General features: G+C 47.9%; 1 protein-coding gene across 1 annotated transcript in view; it reads right to left on the bottom strand.

The window, feature by feature from the left end:
• Positions 1-12,996, bottom strand: part of CLTB (clathrin light chain B) — a 26,388-nt gene extending 13,392 nt beyond the window's left edge. The window contains exons 1-2 of the mRNA XM_007956044.2: positions 12,810-12,996; positions 7,614-7,660 (exon numbers count right to left, since the gene is read on the bottom strand). Of these exons, the coding sequence (XP_007954235.1) occupies positions 7,614-7,660; positions 12,810-12,996 (234 nt within the window). The remainder of the gene's footprint in view (positions 1-7,613; positions 7,661-12,809) is intronic.
• Positions 12,997-14,858: the final 1,862 nt, after the last annotated feature.

Here is a 14,858-nt window from a genome sequence, read left to right on the forward strand (position 1 = left end):
AGTTCTACTCTGTCCTATAGGGTTGCTAGCAGTCAGAATCAACTTGATGGCAAGGGATTCTGCAAAAGCACTCAGTAAAATGCAGTCAGGGTGCTAAGCCCAAAAATCTCATGTGCATCCTTGATTTCTCTGTCCTTCCCATCCCACACCCAACCCATCAGCAGTTTCTGCTGGCACAATCTCTTAAATATGTCCCAACTGGACCACTTCCCACACACTCTCCATCTACTGCCATAGTCATCTCTGGCCCAGGCCACTGCCAGTCCCTGCTGCCATCCCACTCCCCTGCAGTCCTTCTTCACACAATACTCAGAATGATCTGTTCAAGGTCTGTCAGATTCTATCATGTTGAGCATAAAAATATCCAAAGACTTTCCCTGCCACAAGAATGAAATCTAAGAGATCTGGTTTCTACCAGTCCTTCTGACCTTCCCCACTGGTCAGTATACTCTTGCCACACTAGCTCTGGACCAAGCTTAGCTTGTGCCCCCTCAGGGTCACAGTTTACACTGTCCTTCCCCTTGAATTAAGGGACACATCTTCACAGGGCTACCTCCAACTCATGAAGCAGGTATCAACATTTTTCTCACCAGAACAGGTGGTGAGGTGTCTTCTGTGACACCCTGGCTAAAGCATCGTCCTTCCCACCCCCCAACCCACATCAAGACTTCCTCTCTAAGGTGCACAAGAGGTACAGACAACAAAGATGAACACTTTTACATGCACAATACTGCGTTATCAGTGATAACAAACATCAGTCTACAGGTAAATAGAAGAGTAGACAGGCTGAATGATCAGGTATGTCTAGGAAAAAGGAGATATAACCATGACCATATACAAGATTTGCAGACAATATTTCTACATACATATTTGTATGTACTGTAAGAATGTCCATATAACTAGAACTAACAGGGATCAAAGTTATAACCACCTCTTAGGCACAGTTCACCACCCTGATGGAGCAAGTTTTTGGACCTGTGGGGTCAGGACTATGGTTGCGTGGGACATCGAGCTCAATTACTACACAAATACATTGTTTTATACCCTGCTTTGGTGAGTAGTGACTAAAGTCTTAAAAACTTGCAAGCAAGGGGACATCCAGCTCAACTGGCATAACATACTACACAAAAACATTGTTCCACATCCTACTTTGGGAAGTAGTGACTGGGTTCTTAAAAGCTTGCAAACAGCCATCTAGATGCAACAATGGGTCTCTCCTTATCCAGAGCAAAGAAGAATGAAGAAAACCAAAGATTCATGGAAACAATTAGTCCAAAGGACTGATACACCATACAATCCTCAGCCTATACGACTATGAGACCAGAAGAAGTAGATGGTGCCTGGCTACGACTGTCAACCACTCAGAGGGGGATCTATGTAGGAGATCCTGGATAGAGTGGGATAATAATGTGGAACAAAACTCAAAATCATAAAAAAAGGGGGGGAAGTGGGGGAACCAGGTTTGCTGGTCTGATAGAGCCTGGTGGAACCCCTGAGACTATGGCCCCTAGCTGCCCTTCAGGTCTAGAATTGAACTCACTCCTGTGGCTTCCAGCCAAACAAAAGACAGGCATACAGGGTGAACATTTACATCAGGTAGATACACTCCTTGGAGAGATCAATCATGGGAGAATAGAAGGGTTGTGCATGCACAGGGAGACAGCTCTGGGGGGCAGGAGTACATGGGAAGGAAGGACACAGGGAAGAGGTGGCTATAGGGAGAAAGTGGGAGGAGAGCTGTTGCACTGTGGGAGATAACAGTCAATGTCATGAGACAAAGTGTATGTGAATTGCTGTATGGAAGATGAATTTGCTCTGTAAACTTTTACCCAAATCACACACACACACACACACACACACAAAGACTTTCTCTCTAAGCAATTGCTCAGAGCTATCTGAAATGACTTGTTTACCAGTTCATGTGTTTACTCTCTGTCTCTCCCCTAGAAGGTAAATTCCATGAGGACAGAGATGGCCTGTGTTGTATCTAGAACAGAGCCTGGCTGTGGAAGGGCTTCAAGAACATTTCCTGAATGAATAGATGGTCAGGCCTGGAGACAGGGATAAACCAGATAGCCTCTGTCTTGGAGCCTGATAGGGGAAGATCCTAACGAACAAAGATGCCATAGCTGGGGTACGTGCTGGAATACAAGTCAGGGAAAGAGGAAGATGAAGGAGGGCATAGTCATAATATCCTTGGGGCACAACAGAGCTGGAAGAGATGGGTAAAGGGCATTTCAGGCTAAGGGCTTGCACGTGTAAGGACTACAACATGTTGATGCCTTTGGGAAACTCTGAGAGCACAGAGGCCACCAGACCTTAGGATATGGTTAGAGAAGGCCCTCTGGGCAGGACCTCTCCCTATCTCCTCCATGGCCCACCACCTCCATAAAAGTCTGCTCTAAAATTAAGAGTCACAAGATTAAAGTATTTTAAAACTTGCAGAGAGCTTACAATTAAACAGTTTCTTTGATCGTTCCAACCCTACATGGTGGGTTTTATTGTCCTTGTTTTACAGGTAAGGAAACTCTAGCTCCAAAGTCCCAAGGTCACATAGCCAGGAAGTGGCAGAGCTGAGATTCAAGCTAGATTATTGGGTGTGAACATATTCTCCACAAAATACCTACTAGGGACCAAAGTCCCTTCTGTATCACATGATTTATGTGCTTATTTTCTGTTCCCCTGATTAAGTCTTTCTTCCCAAGATTAGAGGCTATGTCTCCCTCTCCCACTGTGCCCATGCCCTATTCCCCACCACTCTCTCCCACATGCCCACACTGTACTTTCTTAATGCCTAGGTCAGGAATAAATCAGAGCTCAGCTTACACTGATTAAGACCCTTCCCAAGCTATAAGCGCTTTTTTCACCAGCCCTGCAGGGACAAGCAGGACAATGCTTCTAATCCCCATTGAACAAATGAGAAATCAATCTCAGAGCAGTTAAGAGACTAGTTCAAGGTCATGTGGATATAAAAGGTCAGATATGAAGCCCAAGTGTTCTGACTCAATTCAAGCTCTTCCACTGCATCCTTGAGGAAACACTCAGAACCCCTGGGTGCTTCTGCACATCCAGGAGGCACCATTCATAGTGTGTTCCATAGCACTTGTGCAAGGAGGTGCCCCTACTCCAGGCCCAGGGTGCCAGGCCTGGCCAAGCTGAGCCCACCCCCTTCACCACTTGCTCACCATGGCCCCTTAACTCAGTTCTGGCTCACAACTTCTCTTGCCTGCCTGGAACACCAGCCCTGTAACTTTGACTCTCCACTCTCCCCGGCACAACCTTCTGTGCAGTAGGCCCCAGGCTCTGAGTAAGCCTGGACTGAGTGTCTTATGCCCCTACCTTCTGTGCCTTTGCACATGCTATTCCTTCAGCCAGGACCACCTGCAACCTTCTGGACAGCCTCAAAACCCACTTCAAGCAAACCCATCTCCCTGTCCTATTTCCTGACTCTGGGCAGGCTCTGGCACCTGAGGGCTTGGATTCAAGTCCTGGCTCTTACTAGCTACTAACTAGAGTGAGATAGTAAACATCCCTGTAAAGTGGAAGTAGTAATAGTGCTCACATCATAGGGATGTTGGGAGGATTGAGTTAATACATGTGAAGCTCTTAGGTGGTACCTTCCACAGTAAGAACTTAAATTGTTGACCTTATACTACACCCACATCTGAGCCCTTTATTTCTTTCCAGGTCTCTGTCCTCTATTAGAAGTGATCTGTGTGAAGACAAATACCCTGTTGGATTTGCTTCTATATCCACTGCCCTGGGCACAGTGCAAGGCATTAGAAAATAAAAAAAGTGAGTTCACGAGATGAAGGAGTAGATGATTGCAAAGTGGTGTGGACAGCATGGGAAAAGCACTGAACACATAAGTAGCAGTTTACTGGTTCCTCTTCTCCAGTCTGCTCTGGGCTTAGTTTTTGCCCCTACCCCTGACAGTGAGCAGTGAGGGTCAATGGATATAACAGGGTTACTCTTTATTCACTTGAGCATCCCAGTGGGGAAATCAAGTTAGTCACCAAGAGGGCTCACCAGAGGCTACAGAAATGCTGAGCCCCCAACTCCTTAAGAAAGGAATGGGGTGAGAAATGCCAGAGCCAGAACACAGGAGGCTACAGCCAAGGAAAGGCTTATCTAGGTCCAGCTCTCCAGCACCTGTCTCCTCTAGGAGCACAGCCACGAGAGCATCCCTGGGCTATGACGGCCCGAGTATGTGCTGTGACTCCAGGGAGAGTCAGGAAGATGAGGCATATCTGTCTTTGGAGGGATTGGCCAGCTAAAGCTAAGCTAAGCTGAGCTGTTGATTCCTCTAATTAGCTCAAATGGAATGTGGGGGTGGAGAAGGAGGGAATGTTTATGGGGTGGTGCCAAGTGGACAGGAGCTGATGTGGGCAGACCTATCCTTAGGCTATGTTGGGGGGTCAAGATGGTAGCTGGAACCCCCTGTTGGCCCATAGGCTGCCAGAAAAGAATAAGAAATGGAGCAAGAAAGTTCCACCCAGGGGAAGCATGGGGCAAAATTTCTCCCTTTATAGGTGCAAGTCCTTCCCTGCTCTGCGTTCAGCCCTAAACAAAGCCTACCAGCCAGCTGCTGTGCCTGGCCAGTCTAGGCAACACATGGGCCCGACAAATACACCAGATCAGGGGTCAGAGGGTCACGGTGAGCCTGGGCTTTGCCACTAAGGCTCTGAGGGACTCTCTTCATCTGTGGCCCCTCCCTTGCCTGTATGAATTCGAGGATGGCATTGGATGAGTAATAACTTACAAATAAATATATCTGGGATTCTTAGTAACAGTGAGCTCAGCTGAGATTAGGAAGGTAGCCAGGGTTCCTCCAACTCCCAGGTCTCAAATCTACCAGATGCAAAACAGGACACACAGAGTTGGAGGTGGAGGTACCAAACCAACAAAACAGGAACACTCCAGAACATATGATTTTCCTGTATGACTTTGCATAAGTTACCTCACCTCTCTGAGCCTTGAGACTAATCTATAGAATAGGAAGGCCAACTTGCTCACAAGGTCCTGGGTCCTTCAGTTCCAGGACACAGACCTTTTGGGACGAGCAAAATCCTTTCAGTCTGCCCACAGCCTAAGCGGCATAAACCTTAAGGATCTGTCAAATTATATGGAGGTAAACACTGCTTACTTGATCTTTAGGCCCAATTGAACATGAAGCTCCTAACATCCCAGAGATGGATGTTTCCAGCTTGCTTACAGTTGAGTAATTTTCCAGAAACAAGACTTGGCCAGTTTCCCTGTGTAAGGTACCAGCCCATCCCTCTTACATAAGCATGTATTGTTTATTCCCCCAGAGGATTTCGGAGGCCAGGCATGGCCCAGGAGATCCTGAGCTACAGCCCAGTGGTCAAGAGTCTGTTGCCAGAGTGGGAATTAGGGCTTGCCCAGTGGAAGCTTAGCCCCACCCAGGGTGGACGGGAGGTGAGGGCTGTGGCATCTGTGGGGTCCTGGGGAGGCCATATGTGGTTTATATTCTCTCTAAGAGCTCTCAGACTGATTGGTATGTATGTGAGGGAGGAGGTTAGTGGGTGTAAAGAGAAGCAGTTCTCTAACTAGGAAAATCCTTACTGGTTGTATATTTGTTTTGTGGTTTTTTTTTTTTTTTTTTTTTCCCTGATTTAGAATCACTATGAAGAATTTTAAAACACAGCAAAAGTTAAAGCCCTTTTCATCTTCCTCCCTCAACCACTGCTAACAGTTAGTACACATCCATTCTGATATTTTGTGCAAACATATTTTTAAAATAAAAAGTAGAACCCTACTGTGTATATTATTCTGCAGAATATTCTGTGCATATTATTCTGCTTTTTTTGCTTACTACATTGTGGGCATCTTTTCATGTCAACACAGAAAGCTCTGACTGTTCTTTCCAACAACAGGGTGGTTTTCCAAGTTACCTATCCAGTCCCCTGATGTTTAGGTTATTTCCAGTTTGTCTGTTATTATAAATAATCTTAGAGTCCCCAGGTGGTACAAGCGGTTAACGCACTCAGCTGCTAACCCAGCTGGAGATTCGAGTCCACCCAGAGAGGCCTTGAGAGAAAGGCCTGGCAAGCTCCCTCTGAAAACTCTGTGGAGCACAGTTCTACTCTGACACCCATGGGGTCACCATGAGGCACAGTCACCTGGGTGGCAACTAGTTAGTGGTTATACGTAATCCTACAAAGAATCCTGTTAATCCATTTATTTCCTTAGGGTAAATCCAAGAAATGGAGTCTCTGGATAGAAAGGCCTGCATATTTAAAATGCTCTTACATGTTGGAGAGCATCTGACCCACTACGTCAGTTTGGCCTCCCACTAGTAGGAAAGGTATATTGAGGGCCCTGTTTCCTTCAGTCCAGTGTGGGCCACATTATCTTCCCTTCCCAAAGGCCGGCATCATCATGGAGACCCTGAAGCTCATCATTCCTTGTCTCCAATTGTCTTTATTCTTTGTCTCCCTTCCTGTACATGACAAAAAGCACATCAACCCCTTTTCCGATATGCCCATCCCAGTGCATCAGCATCACTGGAGCAAAAGAAGAAAAATCAAGAGAATCTTCTGCTCAGTTACTAATAATGTTGTAACTAGTAATGTTGTAATTCAGTGTAGAAAGAGTTTACCAAACAATTTTGTTATTTGTTGTTACGTGCCATCGAGTTGTACCCGACTCATAGTGACCCTTCCTTGGGTTGCCGAGGCAGTATCACTAAGGAAGTAGATTGCCCAACCTTCCTTCCGAGAAGTGGCTGGTGGGTTTGAACTGCCAGCCTTCTGGTTAGCAGTCAAGTGCCTTAGGCACTATGCTACCAGACCTCCCATTTTGTTATTAGCATACATATAATCTAAGAAATATTACATTTAAGTAATTTACAACCATTGTATAGTCAGTAACTATACAATCCCCCAAAATGGCTCTCAGATTCCATCTTGTTTAGCCACACTTGTAAGGACTACAAGCCATTTCCTCACTCCCTCCTTGTCACAATTTCCCCTGCTCCCACCTGTCAGGTATTAACCATCTTCCCTGTAATGTATTAACCCATCCTTAGAATAGTGTTAAGCCATAAAGCTTGCTAATGGCAGTGTCTTATCAGAGCACATCCGGGGGCCCCCTCCCAATCGGAACGTGGCACCACCAAGTCTGAAGACAGTCATGTAGCCCTCCATTCCTGGTCACGAAGCTCCCATCCCCAATTTCTCAAATTCAGGTATAAGTATCCCTACAAAGTGTGAGGGATTAGCATTCATCTTGGATCCATTCTGGCCTGCTGCCGCTGGACAATGAATTGCTAGCAACGTTTGTAAGCCTGGTTTCTTTGTTTTCTTAATCCTTTCTCTCCTGATTCTCTTTGTTTCTATTCTGAATAAATGTTCATGTCTCTGCCTATGCCTCCAGGAAAGTTTTTCCGACTTTCGTTACCTATTCAGGAGGAACTTTTAACCTCCTTGGAAAAATTCACAGAGCAACTGTGCTTATATTATTCTATGATTAAAATTGATAGTAAACATTAAAAAAAAAAAATCACTGGAGCCCTAAGCCCTAAACAAACAATTGATCCTGGAGACCCCAGCTGTCAGTTCCCACCACCATTAAGACAGCATCTTTCTTACCTGAAACACGTCTCCATTGACCGTGGTCCCCATGTCCTCAGCACTAGCTAGAAAGAGAACAAGTAGAAAGCATTACCCATTGCTTACCATATAGTGAGCATGGAATGGTACTGCACTAGGACCCCGAGCCAACCTCTGTACATGCCCGTGTATATATTGATGCACACCCACAGACAGACATAATGTATACATAAATAATGGGCTCAATCCTGGACTGTTCATAAAGTCTTTCTATAGCCATCATCACATCTGATTTTCACTTCAGCCCTGTGATGAAGTTGTTATCAACCCATTTTACAGATTCTCAAGCTGAGGCTCAGAGAGAATACATGAATGCCGAAGGTCACCCAGCCAGTAAAACCTCCTCACCAACCTGAAATTAGTTCATCTATGGCTGAGGCTGGGAATGGCCTGGACTGTCTGTGGAGCCTATGCCTGGTGAATAGGCAGAGGAGCTGTAGGCTGAGGGTGGGGTCTAGAGGACAAGGAAGAGAGGGCCTGGGTGTCCCTGCCTGTCCCCACGGTGCCCTGAGCAACTGTTCCATCTGGGAGAACAGGAATTGCAGTCCTACCAGGCAGCACTTGCCCTATTTCTTCTCCTCCTGCCCCTCCCAGGAAGATTTTCTTTGGCTATCATCAGTGACTCCTCCTGGTCCCTTCCCTTGGCATCTGATTAGTCAAAAATTCCTGTGGCTTCTGCTGTAGCCTTGACCCTCAAAACTGCCCTCTACTCTCTTGCTCCTGCTCCAGCCTTTAACAACATGACTGTTTTGGTCTGTCTTCCCTGCTAGAGGCAAACACCTGGAAAGAGTAACTGTGTCTCTTTCTTCTCACCATTGTCCTCCTCAGAACCATGCATGGTACCAGTAACTTGGTAACTCAATAACTATTTGCTAAATACATAATAAATGCATTAAAGAATGAATAAATGACTTTTGCCCACACACAGGTTTCTTTGACTCCAGCTTCACCCTAATAACCTCTTTCAAACCAACTGCCACAACCAACATTAAAAAAAAAAAAAAAAAAAAAAAAAAAGACTTTCTTATATAACTCCTCTGATTAAAAATATAATGAAAACAAAACACAAAGAAATCTACTTTCCATGAATTCTGCCTTGGGGATTAGCAGGTGCTGTTCCCTCTACCTGGAATGTCATTCCACACACTTCCACATGGTCCATTTCCTCACGACCTTAAGCCTTATATTAGGGACTTCCCTGACCACTCCTCACATTCACCCTTCTTCCACTGTTCCTCTTTCCCCAAAGGCTGACACGTTTATTTGTGTATATGTTTATTGTCTGTCTTCCCCACTTGAATGGTCACCCATGAAGGCAGGGACTTTGTTTTGTCCACTGCTGGGTCCCTGCACCTGGAACAGTACTTGGTACGTAATGGGGGCTCAGTAAATATTTGGTGAAAGGGGAGCACAAGAGGCTCTTCACAGTCTGGCCCACTTTCCCCCCCTCACTTCCCACCAGTCCCTCCCATCGATGCTAAGTTCTGGTTTTCCCTTTCCAGAACACATGATCCCCACCCCGTGCCTTGCTTCTTGCTTCTCCCTCCAAAGATGTTCTTTTTGGTCCCGTGGTTCTCCAAGGCCCAGTTCACAAGTGACCCCTACTTCCCTAAAGACTGGTGGAAGTTCTTGCTTCTGGGGTATCCTGGAATATCAGACAGCATTCACCACCCTGATGTGTAATTACTTGTGATCCCAAAGGGCCAAGTATCTTTATTGGGCCCTTATTGGGCCCTGTATCTTTCTCAGCTCCTATGGGAGCCTGCACAGAATAGGTGAGCAGAAACTGTTGGCTAAGTGGAAGCTGAAATGCTCTTTGGGGGCCCGCTGTTAACTGCAAGCCTTCTCAGAAACTGCAATGCCTCCTAGCAGAGCTTCAGAAGACCACACGGGATTATCACAAATGGACAAATGTCCGTTTGCCAATCAGGTAGGGCTGTGAGCAATGGCAACAGTGTTTTCAGCCTGGTGACTGGAGGGAGGGATACCTAATCCCATGGAAATAATTCCCAGTTGATACTAATTATAATTGACTTTGCTTTCAGAGTCAAAGTGATTGATTCTGACCCACTGTGTCAGCTGTCACCCCCTGCCCCCACTCATTCTATGTGAATAGAATTACAGGCTACTTTTGCATGGATGACCTGGTGTCTAAATCAGGGTGGGGCTGGCGAGGGGTTTCAGTGGCACCATCTTCTGCAAAAGGTCTTCTTCTTCTGGGACATCTCCTCTACCAAGGTCCATCCTGACAATGATGCCAAAGGCTTGGTCTTTCTGGAACAGAAGCTGCACAATTCTACACACCAACCCTCACCTGCCCACCCTGATCTTCAGCAAACCCCTCTGCTCGTCACTCATGCTTCTGAGTATTCCTGGAGATGAGGTATTTTCCTACTTCAGTCTCAGACATCTTTAGGAATTCCCAACCCCCTCCCCTCCAACACACAGAATTATGATTAGTTTGCTACACATTTATAATCATGTGTCCAAAATCATAGGCCAGCACAACAGGAACATGCTCCTACGGGTACCAGGGATAATCCCACGGGTGTTGCTTCTCTCAGATCCCTGACTCCTTTTGGAACAGGGGTGGAGAGGATCCAGAACATTCCTGTCACCTTACAGAGGCAGGAGAAGTAGACTTGCCCTGAACTGACTGGGCAAGTCAGGAGCAGAACCAAGCCTGGTGCTGAGAAATCCGGGTGTGAAAATGTAAACCCTTTGGGTCTTACCCAAGGCTGATGAATGGAAACAAAGTATCCATGGCTCAGTCCTGCCACAGCTCAGTCGGAGAGCACAGGCTCAGTGGGGCTCAGGCCTAAACCCAATACCTCTTTCCCTAGAGGTACCTGGGAGCCCAAAGTCAGGGCGCTCAGTGCAGAGAACCTCCCATCAGAGAGAAGGTGACTCCAGACATGTTGATTGATAGTTGCTCCAGAGCTAGCTTCTGCCCAGCTCTGCGTAGGCCAAGGCACTTTTTTCTACCCCATCTACGCTCTATGAAGACCCTGTATGGAGCAAACAGTTCATATACTCAGCTACTAACTGAAATGTTAGAGGTTCAGGTCTACCCAGGGGCACCTCTGAAGAAAGGCCTGGCAATCTACTTCTGACATATTAGCCATTGAAAACCCTGTATGTGTACTCTGACATATATGGGGGTGCCATGAGTCAGAATTGACTCCCTGGCAACTGTTTGTTTGTTTCTCCTTATCCAGGCTCCTGGCACTCATTGCTGGTCAGAAGAGGATTACGTACCCGCTCAGCATTGCCAAGGCCTGCAGGGGTCAGATCAATTCCACCCTGTTCGGGCCCACTATTCAGCTGCCATCCTGCAACACCTGCCTATTCCCTATGCCCCACTTAAAGGGCAGTCGAGCATTTGCAGCTTCAGCAGGTGCAAGGCTGGGAGACTTCCATCCACGTGTCCCTGACAGCTCCCCGGAAGAAGAGAGCAAAGCATTTTTTCTCTTCCTGCCACCCTGAGTCTAGGGCCAGTCTGTACCCCACCCTTACAGAGAAGGAACCCCCACCCGTGGAGCCCTATTGTGCAGGAAGAGGTCACAACTTGCTCAACGTGTAGATGCTTCTGGCTGCCCTCACCCTGCTTTCCAATTGTCCTTCTTTCTCATGGAGGTCTGACATCAGCTCCTCCACAGCAAAACCTCCCCCTGACCAAGCTAGACAAGCTAGGGAAAGCGGCAGTCTGAAGAAGAAGGTATGATCCGATGAATACTGGTGCATGAATGCAGTCAGGCATTTCTATGAATTCCCTGGGGTAAGTGGGGGTCCAGGCTGAAGTGGCTGGGAGCTATTGCTTGGGAAGAACTCCACTGCTGGCTTGGTTGAGTAGCAAAAGATCCCTCTCCCCCAGTCCTGTCACCTCCCAGGGAGACTGCCACAGCACTTGAAAGAACATGGAGCCCAGAGTTGGGAGACCTGGAATCAAGGCCAGATCTGTCACTCACTGGCTGTGTAACTTTGGGCAAGACACTCAGGCTCTCTGGGCCTCCTTGATTGCATTTCTCATTTCAAGGGCATACAGAGATGCTTCAAACTCCTCAGTCACAGGAGCTGTCTTATTTTTGTCTGTATCTCCAGTAGGTCTGGCAAATAGTAGGTGTTCAAACAGCTGAATGAATACAAACGTGACTATAAAAAGCCTCGTAAACATTTTTTTTTTTTTAATGTAAAGTACCACTTATTCCAGCAAGCTCCTAAAACCCATTATACTGACAAAATTAACAGGAAATAAGGGCTGTTTTAGATGCACCCATTAAGGTGATATCTACTTTTTACCAGATATTTTAAGAAATTGTTCCTTGTCATTGATAAACATGCTATCACAGGAACCAGGCCCTGAACCTTGAGGTCTGAAGCCAACTGCAATAACCCTGACCACCTTCAGAAAGCCATTAAGTAAACAGTTACAAACTCCTGAAGGGCAGGACCACTTTGACTGATGCCTATTTGTGCCTGTGGCCCTGCCCCCATGGAATATCTAACCCAGAGCCAGGCACATAGAAGACAGTGTGGTAAGATGGAGAGGACAGAGTTGGACAGAAACAGAGTTAAGCCTTGGCTTGGTCACTGACTCCCCTAGTGCACTTCTTTGAGCCTCAGTTTTTACATCTCTGAAACAGGTACAGTAATGCATTTAAAATGATTAAGTGTAAGTGAAGTGCCTGGTGATTATAGGAAGGCAGATGATCCCCAGGGAAGGTTTATGAGTTAGCAGAGCACCCAGTCTTCCCTGTTTTCCCAGTTGTTTGAAAGCTAAACCTGAGGAGCGCAAAGTTCTGCATCCTGCACACACCACCCGGCTCAGCTAGGAGCCTAGGAGGGGTAGGCCAGGCTGCCCCAGGCTCAGGAGGGACTCCCAGAACTGGGCTGGTATTAGATTCCAGAGCCTGGCTGTGTGGAGCTGGCCTGAGGATGAAATGTCATGACTGAATTCCTGTCCCAGGAGTCACCAGATCCTCAGCTCAGGCGGGGCCCAGCTCAGCGCCCAGTTCCGATATTCTCAGACGGGGCTCTCAGAGAAGAGTCCTCCTGATTTCCCCGGGGTCCCCCACTCACAGCAGCCCCAGGCTTGCTCCTGGCAGCCCCCTGAACTCTGGCCCCAGGACCAGGGTGAGCCGCAGCCCCGAGCCCCTAGACCTCGCGCTGACTCACCCCGGCTCGTGAGTCCCGGTTGTGCGGGGGCCGCCTGGCCTCCAGCATGTGCCACGAAGCCCTCGTCATTCTCAATGCCCGCGATCTCACTCTCCTGCTGGGCCAGGAAGGCGGCAGCCGGGTCCTCCTCGGCCGCCTCAGGGGCCCCGCTCTCGGATGACGAGAAGAAGCCAAAGTCATCAGCCATTTTCCCCGAGTCTCTGCTGCAGCCTCCGCCTGGCGCTGGGCTCGGCCCGGCGCGTGTCCGGCGTGCGCCGGCGGCGGCGACGCTGTCTCCGGAGCTGCCCGGGAAGCCGGCCTTCAGGAGCACAGGCTCTGCGCGGCGACCGCACTTCCTCTCCGCCACCGGGCCCGGCTAGCCTGTCACTGCGGCTGCAGGAGCAACGGCGGGAGGAGCCGGAGAAGGGAATGCGGTGATGTCACCGGCCTAGGGAGGGGGACCGAGGGACGGCTCGGAGGTCGCCTCGCAGTGGCCACAGGAGGGCGGCAGCAGGACGGTGGCGCAGCCCGAGGGGCAGGGCTGCGAGGCCGCGTTCCCGGCTCTTCCCGGCTCTCTCCCCCGTCCGCACTCAGTTCCAGAACAGCAGCATTCAGTTCCAGGATGAGTGAGACGCAGCCCCGGCGGGTGTAGACCGGAAGCAGATCGGATAAAATGACCACATCGTGTGCCCCGGGCACCACTGGTCAGCAGCGCTGGCCTTGGGAGCGCAAGGGGTGGCAGCTGCTCCGCAAGTTTCTTCCCCTAAGCTGAGCGGTTGTTAAGAGCCCCATTACTTTGAACCTCTATTTGGGGAAACAAACAAACAAAAAAACAGTTGCCATCCAGTCAATTCCGACTCCTGGCGACTCCATGTGTCAGAGAAGGGGGGTGGAATGAGGCTCACAAGGGTAAGGAGACGTGTTCACGGTTACACATAATCCCGCAGTTTCACTGCATTTTTCCATTCAAATCCAGGGTCTTTCCCACTAGACCATAATGCTTTAGTCTATTTCTGTGCGTTCCTCCTCATTTGAGGAGGCTGCAGCTCAGACGGCCAGAGTTTGCATGAAATGACTGGGCCCCTACATGTTTCTTATTTATGACCGTCCTGAGAAAGACAGACCTAATATACGTTGGATCAATCAGGAGTTCTTGAGTCGTGTAAATGGTTAGCACATTAGGCTGCTAAGCAAAAAAATACCTTGGAAAAAAGGCCAAGCAATCGACTTTCAAAAAATCAGCCATTGTTGTAGGAGATCCTGGGTAGAGTGGGAGAACAATGTGGAACAAAACTCAAAATCAAAAAAAAAAAAAAAAAAAGACCTGGTAAGACTTCTGAGACACTGTCCTACTGCCACCCTCCTGTGACCACTGGGAGACGACTTCTGAGACCAAGTTACCCTTCAGGTCTGGAATTGAACTCACTTCTGTGGCCAAACAATAGACAGGCATATGGGCTGAACATTTACATCAGGTAGACACATTTCTTGGAACAATCAATAATGGGAGAACAGAAGAGCAATGTATGCACAGGAGGAGCTCTGGTGGCCTAATGCCTAAAGCATTTGACTGCTAACCAGAAGGCTGGCAGTTCAAACCCACCAGCCACTCCTTGGAAGGAAGACTGGGCAATCTACTTCCGTAGAGATGCCGCCTCAGACACCCAAGAAGGGGTCACTGTGAATCAGAACCGACTCCATGGCAATGAGTTTGGCTTTTTTTTTTTTTTTTTTTTTTTTTGGTATGCACAAGGAGGCAGTTTGGGGGAGAGGGAAGGGCAGGAGTGCCTGGGAGGGAAGGACACAGGGAAGAGGTAACTACGGGGAGGAAGTGAGAAGAGAGCTGTTACACTGTGGGAAATTGCAGTCAGTGTCATGATACAAAATGTGTATGAACTGCTGTATGGAAAATGAATTTGCTCAGCAAACTTTCATCCAAATCACAATAAAATTTTTTAACAAATAAATAGAAATTAGCCATTGAAAAACCTTAGGAGTTACTGTATCTACTCTAACACACTGACACACGTAGGGTCACCATGAATCACCTTCACAGCAACTGGTTAGCCT

The sequence above is a fragment of the Orycteropus afer genome, unplaced genomic scaffold (assembly GCF_000298275.1).
Source record: "Orycteropus afer afer isolate SDZICR_OR568_19922 unplaced genomic scaffold, OryAfe1.0 scaffold00573, whole genome shotgun sequence".
Lineage (NCBI taxonomy): Eukaryota > Metazoa > Chordata > Mammalia > Tubulidentata > Orycteropodidae > Orycteropus > Orycteropus afer.